This window comes from Danio rerio, chromosome 14 (assembly GCF_052040795.2).
Source record: "Danio rerio strain M-AB ecotype USA chromosome 14, GRCz13ab, whole genome shotgun sequence".
In the NCBI taxonomy this organism is placed as follows: Eukaryota; Metazoa; Chordata; class Actinopteri; order Cypriniformes; family Danionidae; genus Danio; species Danio rerio.
The window spans coordinates 18,134,760-18,155,144 of record NC_141034.1 but is presented as its reverse complement, the minus strand read 5'-3'; the positions used below and the strand labels follow the sequence as shown (position 1 = coordinate 18,155,144).

The 20,385-nt window shown below is 34.4% G+C and overlaps 2 protein-coding genes across 3 annotated transcripts in view; both read right to left on the bottom strand.

Moving 5' to 3' along the window:
- immt (inner membrane protein, mitochondrial (mitofilin)) overlaps positions 1–20,385 on the bottom strand; it is a 905,839-nt gene that overhangs the window by 92,454 nt on the left and 793,000 nt on the right. The gene's annotated exons all lie outside the window — the stretch shown is intronic.
- prelid1a (PRELI domain containing 1a) lies at positions 651–10,999 on the bottom strand. Of its 2 annotated transcripts, NM_200366.2 has the most exon segments (6): positions 655–1,443; positions 2,506–2,584; positions 2,863–2,976; positions 5,801–6,026; positions 9,198–9,319; positions 10,878–10,999. In NM_200366.2, coding segments are annotated over 5 exon segments (633 nt in total). In that variant the 5' UTR covers positions 9,290–9,319; positions 10,878–10,999; the 3' UTR covers positions 655–1,321.

The following is a 20,385-nucleotide window of genomic DNA, read 5'->3' as shown; positions in this document are numbered from 1 at the left end:
TTCATTTATTGGGTTTTACTCAATTTGCTTTATTTACTCAAATGTATTAAGTTCATAGTACTCATTAGGATTAGCTTTTGAAAGGTTTGTCGCAATCGGTTTCCTCAAACAGTTTGAGTTAACTTATCAGGTGTACAGTGTAATTAATCGTCCCTAATTAACACTTGATCCCACTGAAGTATGTCAAAACACGATGTATGACGGGGTACAGCCTTTAATAGTTAAAGATTTTCTGTACCTGAAATTATAAAGTATTAATTAAAATAATACATAAAAATAGATACGCATTATCAAGCTTATCAGTCTATAAAAACCGACAATTCTAGAGCATCGATATACCTTGGAAGTGTCCAAAAGACACTTTTCTTCTAAATAGGTCTTTGTAACTACATATAACCTGAAAGTAAAGAAAAACGAGACACAGTGTGATCTAGCCCTACAGTACATCCTTTGGAATAAATAATCAAGGGTTATGGACAGAATCCACTAATTATCCCTCAAAACAATGACATTTTTAATCAGTTCTATTAATAAATTAGATGCAATTTAAATTAATATATGAATTTAATTAACTGTACTACACAAACCAACATTACCACAAAATGATTTAAAATATACAAAAATACTGATCACAGTGCAAAAAAACAATATGAGATAGAAAATATTTATTAGTGATAACTGTTGATCATAAACAATTGTTAGAAGCTATAAAACCGCAGTCGTAATATTTCATTAAACAAATCTTCCTTATTTCAGACATTTGACATATTGACACACAACTTTAACACTTGTAATTGGACATTGCTGTCCATCCACTGCAATCCTTTCTGGCAGCTGCTTTCCCGTGCCAAAGATCAGGCCCCTCTGCACCACTCTGGACATCCTGTTGACAATGACTGCTGGAACTGTGGACCCGTCAATGCAGAAACAACTTCAATTTGAAGCAGCGAATCACATTGCTAAACAAGGCAGATTACAGACCTCGGCAAGAGTGAATATGACGATTCAGAGAGGCCATGTTGGAAATGCATCAACAAAAATCAGAGAAAGTAATTAATTTAACAGTCAAAAAAATGCAAACATCTCATTATGTAAAATCAGACTTGACAAAGCAGGAGGAGGAAGCTGCTGTAAATCAAATTTGCTGAAGAATTCAGTTGAAGAGCACAGTGGTTTCACTACTCGCATGCTGAGATTCCACATTTGATTAATTCCACCATTTAAATGTCTCTAAACTTGTGCTGTGTGTGATGGAATAGCACGGATCTTTCCAGAAAGAACTGCTTGCGATGGCTGCTGCTTCGTCTCCTCCATGTGTTCATCATACATATTGCTTCTTTTGAGCCTGAGAGGCTAAATCTTTAGCTTTCTCCTTAGCAGCGAGTGCGGTTTCCCGAGCCTTCACAGTTGCGGTTTCTGCAAGTGTCCTTGTGGGCATTTCACCTGTGTGGTAATAAGATTCAGTTTAACTGACCACATTTACACAATTAATTAACAATTAAAGAGGTCATGTGATGCTTTGTAATGGTTCCTTTTTCATATAGTGTTTAATGTACAGAGAACTGCATTAAACATGTATTTGAGGATGTTTGAGTGGGGTAACGAGGACAGAACTTGATGAAATTGAAACAAGTGGTCACAAGAGACACATCTAAGTGTTAGTGATATGACAAACAAAGCTTATCAGAGCTTGAATCAATTAAACCGACTCCTTCACAAAATGATTCCCTGTTATGCAGTGTTTGAAACGCCAAACGCTGGGGACACCTGCTGGTCAATACAGTGTAAATGCAACAAAAACAGCTTTAAAGGGTCATGAAACACCAAAACGCATCTTTTGAAATGTTGACAGACATATACAAGTCCCACATTGCTAAAAACACTATAAGGACACTATAAGGAAAATTGAAAACTAGTTGTTTTTGCGTTATTTAGAGCAAATCCGTTTTTCTGGTTTAAATTTTTTTTGAAGCAACTTCAAGAATAGAAAACTGATGACCTTCACTGCAAATCACAGTCATTTCTGTTGAACACAATGGCTAATCAGCGGCATTTCAGAACGTGCTCAAAAGTTAGCAGGAAACGGATGCTGTAAAAGCTTCAGCACTGATTGGTTCTAAAGCTGATCCTTTTGACAACCCTATTTATATGATATATTTTATGGTGCAGCATATATTACACAGAGAGTTCAGTGAGAACAGTTATTATCATGAGTCATTATCGCAGAACAATCATCTCAATGTCATTAGAGTCTGATTAAACTGATTTGCACGTGATTTATTGTGTAGCTTGTCAATGAACTAACGTTACGACTGGCATAAACGCTTCAGATGTGCTTGAGGTTTACCAGAATCGGCTTTACTGACAAAATGTGCATGAAATTTGGTTTGGATTTTTTGCTCAGGCCTACAATAAACAAAACAAAGAACCTATGTATGTATTCTTAAGCATCACAAGATCTCTTTAAGCAGCTACTGCATGTCTGAACTCTAGCTGGTGTCTTACCTTGCATCTTGGCCAGGATGTACTCAAAGCCTTTCATGGTCTTTGTAACATTGCTCTTAAACCGGGCCAGCCCAAATTCCTGAGAATAGAATAAACATAGAAAGCACTTTAAAATGAACGACACTCATTGCTGCCAACCATTGAGGAAGTACAGTGAGGTCATTCAACTACAGACTAAACAGCCGTTTAGAACCTATAAACACCACACGCTCTGCATATCTTGACGTTAATCCAGCCATCCAGGCAATGGAATGTCATTCAAATGGATTTGAACAGATCACATAAACACACACTACTGTAATAACGCTTTCTTTGAGATTAACATGAGTGTGCTTATGTGGCCTTTCACCCACTGACCTGTATAGCTCTAGAGAGGCCGTAGAGTTTGGAGGAAATCCAGGCTTGTCTCTCTATTTCAGTCCAACTGCTGTTTTCAGGATTTACTTTGTACACACAACGCTCTTCAATACTCTGCAAACAAAAACATGTGGTTGTTGTTCACATGTAGGCCGTAGTCAGCCACTTTATAACTGCGTTAAGCAGAACCCCCATTATGCTAACTGCTCACCATTTGAATAACTTTATACCTTAGATCTGAATATTTTTAGTGGTGCTCAAACCAGCACACTGTGGTTTCAGGTGACATTAAAGAAACAGTTTGCCCAAAAATATTCCTCTGTTGAACATAACGTTTTGAAACGTGACTTCCACATACATTTTTTTCCATTTCAATGTCAATGGCTACACAATTCTTCAAAAGATATTACTTTATGTTGACCAGAAGTGAGAAACTCTTTAACTACTGGAGGTTCGATCAATGTAAAGTGTATTGTCATTATTGGGTAAAGGATCCCTTTAATGCACAGTCAAGGCCCTTCAAAGGTTTGCAAATATTTACGAGTGTATAATAACAAACTAAAATTAAGCTTAGCGTAACTGTACCATCCCACCGAAGGAAGCGGATGTAACAAAGTTCGCTCAGGTGCCCTGTCAACAACGCTGTCTGCCTCAGTTCCGGTGGGGAGAGCATCAAAATTCGCTACATTGATCTCGTATTTAAAGGGGCCGTTGCAGCATATCAGTTACATTCCCATATAAAACATGCTTTCTAGCGTAAAAAAGTTGCACATTTTTTATCAAATTAATTTAACAATGGAAGATCAAGTTGTATGTGGTGTGGCTTTGCTTCACTAAATTATCCAATATGTCCATATGTCTGAAATATCCTGAAGCAGAAATACTGTTTTGTACGCATTAGATTCTCGGTTTTTTAAAGATAAATATATAAAACATTAATGCACATCAGCAACTCACCAGTAACTTATTTAACGCATGTTCCTGTAAGCAAACATTGTAAATAATTGGAAATCTGGCGACCGCAATTATCAAACCTTTGGGAACAACTGTGGTCTGAACAAAAGTTCAGAGGTCTGTGTTTTCTAAACTTCTCTTAAGCGGTGGACTTCTTTATTCTGAATGCTAGCCGCCGAACCGCGTCGTAGCTCATTACCATAAAGTTGACTTGATTTCAACTCCAGACACCTACACCAGCGAAGATGCACCGCACTGCTTCTCGCCGCCGGCTCTCATTGAAAATAAATGACTTCTGGCTACTTTACGCTCTCGCCGCTTTCGGTGTGATTGTACGGTAATTGTTGCTCTTGTTGAATATTTTGATTTTAGCTTCAATAACCAATTCTAAATTAATTAATGTCCATTTCTATCTTAATTTAGCCATTTTTTTGTACATCACATCTCAGAAGTAGTCTTTTTAAATTAAAGGACCATGAACCTCCCCTCTTTCGGTTCAAGTCAACCACAAAATAAAAAAAAAAGCTTCATAATGGGCGGGGAGTGCTGAGTGCAAAGGGAGGAGTGGGCGATATACACCGGTTTTGATCCCGCACCAATAATTATTTTAAACCCGGAAGATAAAATTAGTTGACAAAAGCTCTAAATTATCTAGTTTTTCCCCACAATTAAAGCTGACAGGTGCTAACGTTGTCATATGTGATGTTCAACACCCACAAATCGTTTAAAAAAAAAAAAAGTACTCAAGGCTGTCTTGAACCTTTAATGAACTAACTTGGCATTTTTTCAATCATTGTGACAACAGTATTACGTATCGGACCTATCATTGCATGAATGTATTATTACATCCATAATTACCACTTCAAGTCTTAGTTTGTTGTTCTAAAATTGTCATAGGTCTCAAACTCAGTTCCTGGAGGGCTGCAGCTCTGCACAGTTTTGCTACAACCCTAATCAAACACAGCTGATCTAAATAATAAAGCTGTTAAAGACTCTTTTGATTTAATTACTGCATTTGATTTAAATGTACTACTCGGCCGTTGGAAATGTACGTTCTATACAGTATAAATGTGATAAGTACAAATGGAATTCGAACCTACTACATCCGCCGTTTTTGTCATGGTCATGTGACCTACCTGCGTCAGTTGCGTTGCTTCACTCCTATTTATAATATCTCTCACGGGGCATCATGGGATAGAGCAGCGTGCATGGGATGAGAATCTTGCCGGAATCAAGTCATCCGGGTAATTTTCACATACTGATTTTTTTTTATTCTAGAATTTCAGACATACTACTCGGCTCGCATACTGATTTTAGTGTATTATACAGTATGGAAGTTTGTGGTTTCGGACGCAGCCCTTGATTACTTGGATCAGGTGTGTTTAATTAGGGTTGGAAGAAAACTGTGCAGAGTTGCGGTCCTCCAGGAACTTTAACCAGGGATTTATTTAGAATGATATGGAGGAAGAAGTTTTTTTTTTCGGGTTGTAATATAATTCTCTTTACCAGCTTTGTGAGAGCGCAATGGAGAGTTCACATTGATAAATTTTAAGTCTGATTTTTACCAGCAGACCGGTTTTGTGAAATTTTCTGATAACAGATGTCTGAAATCGGAGGTAAATCAGTGCACGATAGGAGAAGTGACAATTTAATAATCAAATTATTACAAACATGATAAAAAAGAATCACCAAGGCATTGCAGACACACATGAAACATTTGGCATGGTAGATATCTGGACCAATTTCTTGCAGATGAATTGACTAAAAAAGGAGTCAGCAGTGAGTTACAGGCAATGAGAGAACAAGTTATGGGGAGAGGTAGTTTGTGAACCAGTTTTTGGCTTTTCTTCTTATTGTAAATTTGTAACCAATCCATCAGACGATTTGAACCCAGCAGCAAATGAATGCTACCCCAGATGCAGTGTGGTCTGACATTTTGAAAATCATGCATTGTAAAATCGACATAAGAGGAATGGTGACCCACCATAACACGTGCGTGGCTGATGTTCCAGGTAAGAGTGGTCAAGGTCTTGCCCTGAGGATCCACCACGGAGTCCTCGATGATGTAAGCCTTCTGTGCCATATGAGCGGGCAGAAACTTCTCCGCCCAGCGAGGAGCTCTGCTTGTTTTGGTCAAGAGACGTCTGGATTTCAGACAGTTATCCGGAGTGACTTCCCGAAATATGATGTCTTCAGTTAAAACATGATTACTGAGAAATACAAACAGAATTAAAAGCTTAAAGATCAACAAGAAGAACCAATTACTTCCAAGGTAAAACAAAAGTATCTAAAAATACACGGCTGGTCAAATTAACACAATTTTAGGGTTTTGATTTTAGTGTCTAATCCTCACCAAGATAATGCACTAAAAAAAGAAATACTGACTCTCTAAGAAACCATCCTAACACACTCAAGTATCATCAATAATGAAAGTGACACTTCACCCAAAAACTAAAACTCTGTCTTCATTTACTCCCTCTTCAACTTGTTCAAAATCTGTTTGATTTGTTGTCTTTTGCTGAACACAAAGAAGATTTATTGAAGAAAGCTGACAGCTGGAACTCATTAACATGCATAGATTTTCTTTTTCAATATTTTATTGATCACTAAGATACGATTGACTTGGATTGACGTTGCTTCGATTTAAAAATTAAAATTGCAAAAATAGCTTAGATGTAGCTAAACTATTTCAGCCAAGTAGCTTTTAGCTTAGCTTGCCACATTTCCCAGAGGGTAGCTTTTAGTGTAGTTAAGCTACATTTTTAAGTAGAGTAGCTAATAGCTTAGCTCACTACATTTTCAAGCAGCTTTTCCAACACTGGCCACATTTAATAATAGACAGGTTATAGCGCACTAATTAACAAAGGAAATTGATCCTAAAAGTATTAAAGATATTTGCTACATAATCTATTGTTGCAGTGAATTAGTAAAGAATTATATAATCCCATATCAATGTTTATTAACTGCAGGAGATGATGCCCATATTAAAAAATACTATAGATAAATTTGCTATATTTTAAAAAATAATTAAAAAAAATATATTGTATACACTAGAGCTGCACAATAATCAAAAAAAGAATGCAATCTGGATTCGATCTTAATCCAGCATTTCTACGATTCTGCCATTCATATTTCAGGAGAGAAGCAAAGGCAGCCGCACAAGTTTTCACATTGTTTTACGAACACTGTTCAGCAACGTGGACACCAATGGTGTTGAAAGAGTCACATGCTGTATTTATAAGGTAAAGTTCAACCAAAAATGGCATTTCTGTCTTAATGTAATGATGTATTCGAGGCTACAAAATCTCACGTGATGTGAGCTAACAGTGACCCATTACCACAGAGAGGGCAGGCGCGCGCATGTAAATGAAGTCTACTTTAGTGAACAGAACCTGCATAAGCTGTGAATAACAGGTAATACAGTTACAAATAACATTCAGTTTGTGGCACAGAGTGATAGTTTGGGAGCCGCACGGGATGTATGAATCGCACTTAGCAGTAAAAATGAAACCAAAACCGTGCACATGATTTAAATAATCAGATCGCATTTTTGAGTTATGATTGCGACAAGCATTTAATATGTTTTTCTTTCATAGCAAACACAGAGTATTGTGCATGAGAATAAATGTTTAACAGTGTCAGTATAACTAATGTAGCCCATATAATGTTGAATATAATGCAAGAAAGAATTTGATAATGTCTGATTTAGGAAAAAAAATGGTCTAATAATGTTGTCAATGACAGATTGCAAGCATATCTCAAACATAATAATACAACATCGGAATTATGAATAGTTTTATTCTGATGTCATCACTTTACTGTGCATTAATGACCAGGACCAATTTAATGTCTGTCCACCATTCCAAGTCTATACAAAATTTAGCATTTTAACCAACAGAAGACCTACACATATATATATATATATATATATATATATATATATATATATATATTTTTTTTTTACCATATGTTTGAGAAATAACAATAATAATAGCCCACTCATATAAACCTTTATTTTAGATCAACAAAATCGTGATTTTTATTTTAAGCAAAAAAAAATAAAAAAAAATTGCAATTCTCATTTTAGCCAGAATTGTACAGCACTAGTATAGACATGCACACACACATGTAGGGCTGGGCGATTTTTCCGATTTTTTTGATTAATTCGAATTTACGTTTTAAGACGATTTAATTTTGAATCAAATCGAGAAATCGCAATTTTTTAAAATATATTTAATACATTATAATAGCACCAATGCGCTTTGGTTCACTCTCTGTATGAAGCAAGAAGCACACCAAAAGCGCCTCTCGGTGACGCGACGTGCCATGGATTTTAGAATTCTTAACCGGTTCCTTTACACACACCGGCGCCGCCCATCCACAATTCAGGACGCAGGTCATATTTCAGCCGCGCCACAGAGTGCCATCTGATTAGTTTCATGTTAAATATCATGCGAATCTGCTCGTTTTGGTGATAGTTTAAACTGTCATGTGCGTGCCGTGTCGCAGCGCTTCTGGTGTACGACCTTCTTAACTGCCTGTTGAAGCGTGTAGTCATATAGGATTTTACTTGTTGCATTAGCATGAGTCACGTCTGTGTGGATTTCAACATGTATGAAGGACGTAAAAGCCTGCCATGTGAAAAACCGAGCCGATCTTTTGGTTTGAACACGAGCAGAGGTGAGGGCATGTAGCAGTCAAAAATGAAAGTACCCGCCCCATGACGTCATTTAGCGGACCTGGTTGAAAACCAGACAGATCAGGCAGGATAATACAGAGAGTGGTGCGAAGCGCATAAAATGATCGGTATTTAAAAGGGGGGAATTAGAAAAATAGATTAAATATATTAATTTATATTAGACACACATCTGGTGCTTGTATTTGCTCCTGCTATTCGTCCACAACTTCACACATTGGGTTAAATTAGGCTTTACAGTTTCCATGTTCAGTCCTTTTCCTCCACTGTATCTTTTTAAGAAAAAGGCAGCAGCATTACAACCTGTCATTCAATCAGAAGACAAAGTCAAAGCCAAGGTGACAGCCAATCTTTCCTAGGCTCAGCAAAACTTGCAAAAAATACCTCTGTATTCCTGCAACTGCAATATTTACACAAATATTTCTTATTCAAATCTTCAGCAAGGATATTTGACTCGTGAATTTGTTTTACATTTATTTACACCTTGACCGATTTTTGTATGACAAGGCCAATAAAAATACAATGTTGCTTAACCAGATGGTTTTTTAAGTTACCTTTAAAGAGAATGTTACTTCAGTCATGTTGTTGTAATGTTTTGAGAAGACTAGTAACACAATAATTTTTTTTTTTTAAAAATCGAAATCGTGAATCGATCAAACTTTATAAAAAAAACCTAGATTTGCACCTGTAGGGGTTGGGGTATCTCTGCCAAAAAGCCGAAGACACTTGGTCCCATGAGCTCTTAAGAAAGCCCACACAGCTGAAATACTTCACCATTGTTCCCTCTCAACCTGCTTGTGCTTAAACCTGCAACAAAAGACAAAGACAGACACTAAATAATAAATAATGGATGTTACCTAATACCTACACAAGTGCTATCTTAAGGACAGGCATGGAGAAACTTATTAATAACTTAAGTTTTATGAGCGAACACAATACATCATTTTGTTATACGAGCATCCACAGCATAAAAAATTAGATCCCCAAAAAAGAAAATTCTGTTATTAATTACTCTGAGAAATATGACGCAATATGTCATACTGCTCTTTGTAAACATGCACCCTGACAACATGATGATAAAGACAATATACAGGCAAACAGAGTCATATTTACATTGTTTTTCTGACACTCAAAGGAGCTTTTTTTGGGAGCATAGTATGATTACAGCTGAACCAATGAAGTCACATGCAAGGTTTTAGGTTCATCTTCTGAACTTTTAACAGCTCAGGACCCAAGCTGTATATGGAGGATGGGAGACCTCTTGGATTTCATTTAAAACATCTTCATTTGTGTTCTGAAGGGCGAGTAATAATAAAAACATCAAACTAACACTTTATTCAATTGGACACAAACTGTCTCTTAAAGTACACAACACGAGCTACATAACTAAATGACACCTTCAGGCTTTGCCGTTCAATAACATAGTCAAGCAGAATTTTGTGTTCTGTAAAAACAAAAAAGAAGATATTTTGGAAATTGCAAGGAACTGGCAACCACTGACCTCTATAACTTGTCTTTATATGGTTTATCACCCCAATTTGAATATTCAGTATTTAATACCAACAAAGTATGACTTTAAAACAAAACTATCTCTTTTGACTGTCAACAGTGTTGTATTTTAATAGTCATTTTCTCCTAATATTATTTCCCAGTTCAGAAATTGCAAACAATACTTGTGTGAAATTATATTAAAAGTGTGAATAAGTTAATATAAAACAAGCTTGACCTCAATCTTAACTACACATGCCATTTAAACATGAATAAGCTTGTGGAAACAAAAATATTATCTAAACAAGCAGCTAGCTATGTTTTTATGCAATTATATTGAAAACCGCTTTTACAAAGTCCACAAAAGATATGCAGAAAAACACTTAACAGGATTAGAATAGATCTAGATGAGGATTTAACTCAGTCTTAAACCAGAAAAGTCAAATAATACATCAAGACAATAAGGTTTTGTTGAGACTAACGGTATAATGCGGAAAATAGAGGACGAATATCAAAGTTTAGACAGACAAGTCATTGGATTTTAAAAGTAACTTAGACATCTGACTATAGAATGTCAATTTTAACAGAAGACACTTCAAAACAATTAGCAACATTGGACAACTTTGTAATGAATAATATTGGTACAGACAAGTATTAAAACAATGTAACAGTGACAGTGTAATTATAAACCATGCCTTTCTTATGTAACGTTACTTAAGCTAAATGTCATGCAGATGGGCTAAGGTACTCGTGCTATTACCGCTAGCTCGCGGCTAACGCATGTTTCCACTTTCTGAATGAATGAGCTGATTCGGGCAGCACGAGTAAAATATTAACATTAACAAATAAATAAACATAAACGTGAATGGGTACTTACCAGAGTAAACAAGAATAGGTGGATTTTCGTGATTTTTTCTCTACTCCTACATTTCTCGATCATTCGTCTGTCCCGTCTACATGACTGTACGTGACTGAAGAGAGTAAGGTCATGGTCAGTGACGACACTTCCGGGAGACGTCCCCATTACTGTAGAGTTTTGTTTACGTGCATTCCTTCACATTTCTGTTAGTTAACGCCAGGCCCGTAGTCGGCGTATTGAAAGGAGTGTTCTTTTTTCTCAAAAAGTGAATCTTTTTGCAGTTATTCTCCCAATTCTCTATTAAATCGAGGTCCAAATACTGCATTTGCGGGACATTTTAAGCTCTAATCTTTGCTGCATTGGCTTGTGGCTTGTCACACTTTTTGATGGAACAAAAAATGTCCTACAATTTTGTCAAACAATTTGTGTTTATTTAGAAATGTGCATTTAAACTTACAATTTATTACAGTTTTATCAATAGTATTACAAGATTAGAACTTTAAATGAAACATTTTGAATAAAGATGAAACAATACAAATTTTTAAAATACAAATTTATTATCATAAAAACAATTAGGAATCTGTGAAAACATTAAAAACCTATTTAAAAACTTTATTAAAACTTTCTTTAAAACTGTAGCCTGTAGGTAATTAACAAACTAGCCAGCTTATTTCCTCGTTCAGAATTTGTAAATTTGAATAATTAAAAGTTTAATTTAGTGGGCCTGGTGGCGCAGTAGGTAGTGCTGTCACCACCTCACAGCAAGAAGGTCGCTAGTTTAAGCCTAGGCTGGGTCAGTTTCTGTGTAGAGTTTGCATATTCTCCCAATCTCTGGGTTGCAGCTGGAAGGGCATCCACTGTGTAAAACAAATGCTGAATAAGTTGGCAGTTCATTCCGCTGTGGCGACCCCAGTTTAATAAAGGGACAAAGCCGAAAAGAAAATGAATGAATAAATGAATGAAAATTGTCCGTAGTGTATGAGTGTGAATAAATGTGTATATGGATGTTTCCCAGAGATTGGTTGTAGTTGGAAGGGCATCCGCTGCATAAAACATATGCTGGATAAGTTGGCGGTTTATTTCGCTGTGGCGATCCCAGATTAATAAAGGGACTAAGCTGAAAAAAAATTAAATAATAAAAAGGTAATTTGCCCTAAAGCTTTCTTCTATGGGTTATTTTCACAATTTAAGATGGCATGCTGTCAAAAATGGGATAAAAGAGCTCATAGGGGCCAAATTCGGAACTTTGTCATTAGGAGAGTGTGTCTTTCGAACCACCCGGTCTGTTTGTTTTAACACTTGTCAATGTGGTTTATACAATGGTTTGTTTGTGGAACTTTATCAAAAAGAGTTAAATATCAACCACTTTACCACATTGGCGGCCATTGTTCATCATTGTAGAGGGAAATATATATATTAGAAATTTCAATAAGTTAAGAGGCACCTATTTTACCCCGTTTTCAAGATTTAAGAGAAGTCTTTTGTGCCTCCAGAATGTGTCCGTAAATTTTCAGCTCAAAACACCCATCAGATTTTTTCTTATACCTTTCAATATATTGGAATTTTCTGCTCTGAACACCATGTAGCTGTTTTTGTTGCCTGTGCCTTTAATGCTATTTTTCCCTGCCCACCGTTCCCACGTGCCTGTCAGTAGCTGTTTTCATCCAAAAATGCGAATGAACTTAATGCACAAAACTGGATTTTCGCATACAAGACATGCAAATAATGTTTCCATCCAACGAGTCAGCGCGAAAAAATGAGTCACTTCCTGATTAACTGGCACCAAATATCAACATTAAACACTAAATTTGTTGCAGTAAGAGAAGCTGTGTGAATCTTTTCTTCTTCTAATAATTGACTTGCGCCTCAGAAGGCAATTGTGACACACAGTGAATGCGCGGTGGTGTTTGAAGGTGTCAGACGCGGAGCACTGACGCTGTTGATTCTGGAGGTCATAATAATTTAATAACATTAATATTGAAACGGTATGGTGTTTTAGAATGACCAGAACAACAGTTGAGATGGTTTACAGTGTGCTCAGCCTGCTGGTTTGTCCATTTGCACACATTTTCATCATAACATTTTCACACCTTTTGAATGCGCATATTTGTGCGGTAAAAGTGTTCCATCGTAGTTTTTGCTTGTCTTTGTTTAATAAATAGTTTATCCTACTCAGTTATGCACATAAGTTTTTTATGCGCATTTTCAAAATTTACTAGGTGGGAATAAATACCTGCAGGGAGAGAGAGACACAGACAGAGAGGGAGGGAAAAACAAAACAAAGCACCTTGTGCACACCGAAGATACGTCTCAGGACGTAACCTTAAACAATATGTCATTGATTACTTAATTATGTCAAATGTTGCTTTGGATGCTTAAGTTTATTTCATTTATTTGAAAGTAATGCAGTAATCTTTCACATTTTCTCACTAGTTTCCAGTTGTGTTTGAAGGATGGGCCATTAGCAAGGGGACCAGTAGATTATTAGCTTGTATATTGGCTGTTTAATTATTCTGCATGATCCAATCATCATACCTAAACACAACTCCTAATTAACTAATAATAAATTAGTTAATTAGGTGTTTATTAAGGAAAAATAATAAAGTGTTACATCAGTTTCCTTAGATTTGTTCCTGATTCTGAAAAGGGAAAAAGCATACTCTGCCCAATAGAGGGCAGACATTGATTAGATTTGCTTCACGCAAATGGTGGTTCAACAATGTTGGTTTTAATTAAATATGCTAGTGACTTCCTTAATAAATTGTTATTTTATTTTATTTTTTATTTTATGGAAGACTGCCATACACAATGATTACACGCATGCTGTGCAAATAACCCCATTTGCATGGATTTGTAGATAGCTGTTTAGAATAGATTTAGTAGAAAACCAATTTACTGTTCTCAAGAACGAGCTTTCTGAAATAAGCATTTTAGAAAATAGCCAATCATATTGAAAACAAAACACATCCAGACTGCATGAATAGGAAAAATTAGGATGAATAACACATAGAAAACCTTTATCTGATGTTTTATTTACAGTATCTGTGTTCAAAACATCATCTAAAAGCTTATTGAATGTATAGCAAATCTGGAGGTTTATGCCACAGCTTATTAAACTCTCTGAGGGTTCCTCTCCCCTTTTGCCCCCTGTGTGCAACACTGAACAAAAAGTGATTACAGCATGAAAAACACCGCGCTGTGCACTGAAGATGAATAATGCAACAGCTGCAATGTGGATATTATTGTTTTGTTTTCATAACCACTTCATCCAAACGTTGGTGCGGAGCAGATCATTTTAAATCTTTTTCCTTATATCTTGTGATGCCACGGCTTTGTCTTGCAGTTTTTTGCAGATTTGATAAGGTGTTGAACCAAATAAAACCCAACATGCAAATATATATATATATATATATATATATATATATATATATATATATATATATATATATATATATATATATATATATATATATATATATATATATTTGTTTTCCTTTCAATAAATCTGCTCCCCTTTTTGCGGTTTTCTCAAACATGAGATTAAACAGGCAATATTCAAAAGCAATTTTTATTTTGTTTCACTGCCATCACATGAGGCATACAAGAACATGATTCAATAGTTATCTCTGCATTTACATTTAGCATACAAGTACAACCTTTACACCTTACAGTATAGATACAATCATTAGCACAAAACAAATTATTTACATGATGTAAACAACACATGCAAGACATTTATATCTTTGACAAATCACAAAATCAAATCCATCAAGTCAAACTTAAATATTTAAATGCATCACATGACTTTTACTGTATAACACTTGCACTTGTACAATTCTTTAGCGGTATGTCAATGCTTATTGTGCTTTTCAAAAACATCGACAAGTGTTTAGTTGAAAAAAATGCTAGTATTTCTGCATTCTTTACAGTTGATGAAAAGATTATTGTGACATTTTTATTCTTTTTCAAATATTTGGCAAGTCCTTTGCACTTAAAAAAAGCTGTTATTTTATGGGGGTTTTCCGGCAGCTGGGGAAAAACGGCTGTTAAATGACAGAAATTTACTGTACAATAATGGACGTTAAATGACAGAAATATCCTTAAATTTTTATTTTCCATAAATTTCTTTTTTAACAGTATATTTCTGTAATTTAGCAGCTGTTATTTTAGTTTTTTTTACAGTTTTTTTACAGTGGGCCTGTATACGATTCTGACGGTATGATAACATAGGATAAAAATATCACAGTTTCACTGTATTATGATTACTGCTCTGAAATATACTTTTTTAAATATCTGGGTAAAAAACAAAAACTTTTTTCCCCATTGAACACAATTTATTATATATTTTTAGAAATCTTTAAAAGATTTTGTATTTTGGAGTAGTGAACATGTCAGGCTAAATAATTCAAATGAAACATTGACTTCTGGTGTCTTCATTATTTTCTAAACACAGATTTCAATACAATTTAGAACAGCATCTTTTCTGCTGGAGATACTCTTGTCCTTACAAACACACTTTTAATCCTAAAAGTTTAAATAACAAATGTCTAATAATCTAAAAAACATTTTGTCTTTGCGTGATGACAGAACATAATATTTTACTAGTTATTTTATGAGAAACTAGCTTAAAGTGCAGTTTAAAGGTTTGGCTAGGTTAATTATGTTAACTAGGCAAGTTACTGTAGGTTAAGTATGCAAAACATTAGACAACAGTGTTTTTATCCATAGCCAATCAAGAAAAAAAATCCTATGGGGGCAAATAATATTGACCATAGCAATTTATATATACACAGTTAAAAATTTTGTAAATTAAAGAGTATTTAACTATTACATGAACTGTACTTTACTGTAGGGCAGTTATGCAGTTTGTTACTGTATTTTGAAGTCGCTTTGTGAAAAATACTGTATATTTTACAAAAAATATACAGTGCTGTAATTACATACAAAAGGTGACACTTTAAAATAAGCATTACCACCGTGTTTATTTAAAAGTGATAGGACTAAAACAGTCAATAAATAAGCTTTTCATTTACATTTTCATTTACAACTTTCACTTACATTTTTGTTGTTGATTACTATCTCATTTTGTGTTTCTATTATTGTACATAAAGAATAAATGAATAATTAAATAGGCCTAAATAAACATTTATTTAAAAATAAAAGATAAAAACGGTCGGTGCATGGTCTAAAGGGCTTTTAAGTTGATTGCTACTTCATTAAAAGCATAAAAATAAATTGACCTACCTTAAGCAGATCACTAAACTTTTAATATAAAAATTATTTTGCCGCAGGACATATTTCAAATCCTGCAAGATCAATTGTCAATGTTCTCTCTCAAATTTTTAATATATATAATAATATATATAATTTTTTTTTTTACTTTTACTGGCTCAGTATTTTTTGGGTTTTAATTTCAATTTAAGTCACCTTGCAAATGCGTGTGAAATATAATGCATGCATAACAGCATTATAAGGGAAAAAAAGGAAAAAGCCGTCAAAAGTTATAGCTAATTCATTAAAATTAAAAGTATAAAAAATAAAAGTTTAAAAACAAAACACCTTGTCAATAGTTTGTCTATATAGGCCTACTGTAATTTGAAAGAAAACTGCTAAGTGGGTTATATTATTTTAATTCTATCCCATATTGTTTTAATTAATTATATATATATATATATATATATATATATATATATATATATATATATATATATATATATATATATATATATATATATATATATATATATATATATATATATATAAAATAATTAATGAATGGTGTGGCAAATGTAAATACAGTATTTTTTCTGTAATTTATTTACAGCAAGTTACTCGTAGGTTTTATTTGATTCAGCTTAAAAATTTATGACATCAAGGATTTTTTTTTTTACAGTGTGGCTAACTGCCGCCAGTAAGTTACTGTAGATTCTACAAGAAATTGTTAACAGTGTTATTTTATTTCATTAAAGCCAACGAAATAACACTTTTTTCAGAAGAAATATGGTAATAGGATGGGATATAATAGAAATTTGTTAAACAGCACTAGCGAAAGATTTGAAAAAGAATTCAAATTACACACATAATTTTGCTTCAGCTGTGTATATATATGATTGTATGCAAATGTCAAGGATGCATGTACAATAACATCCAGATCTGCCAAAATGTGCATTATACAACAAAGCACATCGGATTACACTGTATCCCACAATGCAATACATGAAAGCATTTTAATGGGATCTAGGTTAGTCTAGCTCAGGCACCAGCTTTACATAAAACAATGACAGCCATTCAAAATTTGCCATGTATGTTGACAATTTAGACATCTATATATATTAGAAGTGCAACATATATCAACATATCTCTTTCAACGGTGCAAGGGGTGTTTTTTTGGAGGGCTTTTAAAGCAGGAAATGGACTTTATGTAACAGCTCACTAGTGAAGGGTTTGGGATTGTGTGCTCTTTTGGTGCCATCAGCCAATCAGAGTTGTAATGACATCTTATTTTAAGAGCCCATAGTGATTAGTGATTATTACTCTGTGGTCCCATGATGGCAGATTTTAAATCATGCACTTCTAGTGGGTCCTGGATGCATTCAGGAGAGTGCTGTGAGATGAACGGGAATGCTGACGGATGCCTTTCTCCAGGTCGTAAATGTAATATGTCACATGCAATTTACAGCTTAGGTGATTGGCTTTGAAAATGTTTCGACAGCATCAGCAGCATTTAGGCTGCATGCAGGCAGAATGGAGAAATCTTCTCCACATGTTTGGATGCTGGTAAATGGGAACCACTTGTGGAATTAAACTTGTAAAAACAGGGATAAGATAATAAGAGTTTGATGAAATGCCCATTATTTTGTGAAGCAAAATGAATAGGTGGTTTAAAATGGGGCTAAAGAGACAATGGGGCTAAAATGGGGCTAAAGAGACAATTTAAAAGGAACATTTAAATTAGCTGTAGGTGACTTATATTTTTTAGTGGACTTTTTTTTTTTAGCTGAAACTGTGGAACAGTGGTCCTCTGCAATTTATAAAATGATAGTTAGCTGCTTCAGGCACTTTGAGAGTAAAAAAAAAAAAACGAGCAAAACAAAATCAATAACTGTGGCTTCTAACAATCCACAAAATAGTCGTTGTTGTTATTGACAATCAAAATGTAATCACTTGTGCTTATCCTTAATCTATGAAATGACTTTTCACGGATTTCACAGAAAATGTGTATTTACATGATATTGTATATGTGTGTGCTGTGCATATTTATTAGGTAAGGCTTTATTTTGATGGTCCATTTGAGTATTAGTAGACTGTCTGCTTAGTATCTGTTGATACTGTTACTTCAACAAACATTTAACTGACAACAAGAAACTATGCATCATGTACATGTCAACTTACAGTAACCCTAAACCTAACCACAAACTAACAGTCTGCTTATAATCTAATGAGATTTAGTTGGCATGTAACTTAATTAATAAACTGTGACCAATTATTACACATATGAAGAGTTTAGATGCAAAACGTTCTAAGTGCCTTCTGAAATGTTTTGAAAAGAGTTATTTCAATTTACAGATCATGAAAATAACCTATTTTTGGCCATGAAAGTGAAATTTTCTGAACCTACACACAGGAGCCTGGTAAAATTTCTGAAGAACATTTCAGACAGCATTTAGACGTTTTCGTTTTTGCATCCAAACTCTTTATTTGTAAATACAAACTTACATGAAATACAAAAACAACCCCCCCCCCCAATATATTAATTTACAATTCATATTTTTATATTTATATAAAACACATAAATATACACAGCACAGATACATATTATATTATGTAAATACATAATAAATTGATAATTATGAAAGTTTGTGCTTCAAATTGTCGTGAACATGCTAAGGACTGTTTGAAAGTTTACAAAAAAAGTCAGCACATATGAAAAAATGTGAGAAAATAAACAACACATCTTTTTATGGTACTATACCTTTAAAGGATTACTTTATCCAAACTGTACAATTCTGCAATTATTTACTGACCCTGATGTTGTTGCAATTCCTTGAGACCTTAAATTAAGAAAATTTGGATGAAATTTGAGAACTCTCTCATCCATTATATACAGAAATGTTTCTAAAACCTTCAAAGCAACCAAAAGTGTATGTTTACTACCACAAGTGTCGCTCTGCTGACTCTAATGACAATATGTAATGTTAGCCATAGTAAACGCATACACTATCTTGAAGTGCGTTTCCTAAACAACGACATAACTCGCGGCTAAACTATTAGTGCGATGCATTGTTTGGCAAGTGAGTGATGAGTTTTTCCCAAAACCATAGTTGCTTTGTTGCAGATCCATCGTTTGAATCACATTAGTTATAACATGAAACGCCCATAATGATGCTCTAAACTCTCTTTAGAGAAAAAGCCCATACTATGCAAAATAAATTGTTTTATGCATAAATTTATTTTTATGCACACGTATAAAAAAATTCAATATTAGTTTTGGTAAAAACAAGCGCTTGTTTTCATATTAATTAAAATATTTGTAAACTGCACACATAGGACCTATGTTTCCTTTACAAATATTATTGAGAATATTCCATATTCCATTTTAAAACATGAACTAGGTAACATGTATTTTAATCTCATATAAATCATATAAATTGTTAATGGTTGTAATTTACAGTAGGCTATTTATTAAGATAGGCTATTTAAAAAAATCACCTATACCACATGTCTTTGGACTTGTGGGGGAAACCAGAGCACCCGGAGGAAACTCACACAAACATGGGAGGTCATCCAAACTCCACACAGAAAAGCCAATTGACCCAGCCGGGACTAGAACCAGCAACCGTCTTGCTGTGTGACGATTGTGCTACCCGCTACTCCACCTTGCATTTTACAATGTGACATTCAAACCACTGCAGAAATGTTCTAACCAACAGGCCCATGTCATATACAGTGGGCTACAGACACATTTCTTAAAAAATAATCTACTATAAATTAAATGCATTAACATATGCTATGTATTTTTGTTTTTATAAGCTTTGGAGAAATAACCTAAATTCTGATTTTAAATAATAAGTCACCTATAGCTTTTGTTATGAGCTACGGCTGCATTTAAAATGTCATTTAATGTAAGTGCACTGTGAAGGGATCATAATTGTCAAAATGAAGATCGCTAAAACTGAACTGTAAAAATACTTTGAAAGCAAATTACACCTGAGAGAGAGGACCTTAATGTTGTTTTTTTTTTTTAATCATTCCAAGTTTGAATGTTGGAATGTTCGAAAGGAATAGGGCATAGGGGGGTAACTGGGAATAGAACACAGCCAGGAACTATGCTTCTAACTAGCCCCCACTCACATTACAAGCTTGCGACGGAGATTGCGAATGTTCATTGGAACAATGAATTTAGTAAATGGCAAATCAATTAACTATGTTTGTAACAATGCAACTTGTGACCTTAGTGGGCTAACAATGGTTTTTGGAAACGCACCCCTGATGCAGAAAAGAAAAAAAATATATATATTTTTTTAAA

Bases quoted from the DNA above. Each gene is read 5' to 3' on its own strand.
- prelid1a (XM_087280279.1), bottom strand. From the start codon at position 9,289: ATGGTGAAGTATTTCAGCTGTGTGGGCTTTCTTAAGAGCTCATGGGAC. The intron at 6,027-9,197 runs GTGCAAATCTAG...TGTATTTCTCAG, and splicing joins AGATACCCCAACCCCTACAG to TAATCATGTTTTAACTGAAG. The intron at 1,444-2,505 runs GTAAGACACCAG...ATTACCACACAG, and splicing joins CATCCTGGCCAAGATGCAAG to GTGAAATGCCCACAAGGACA.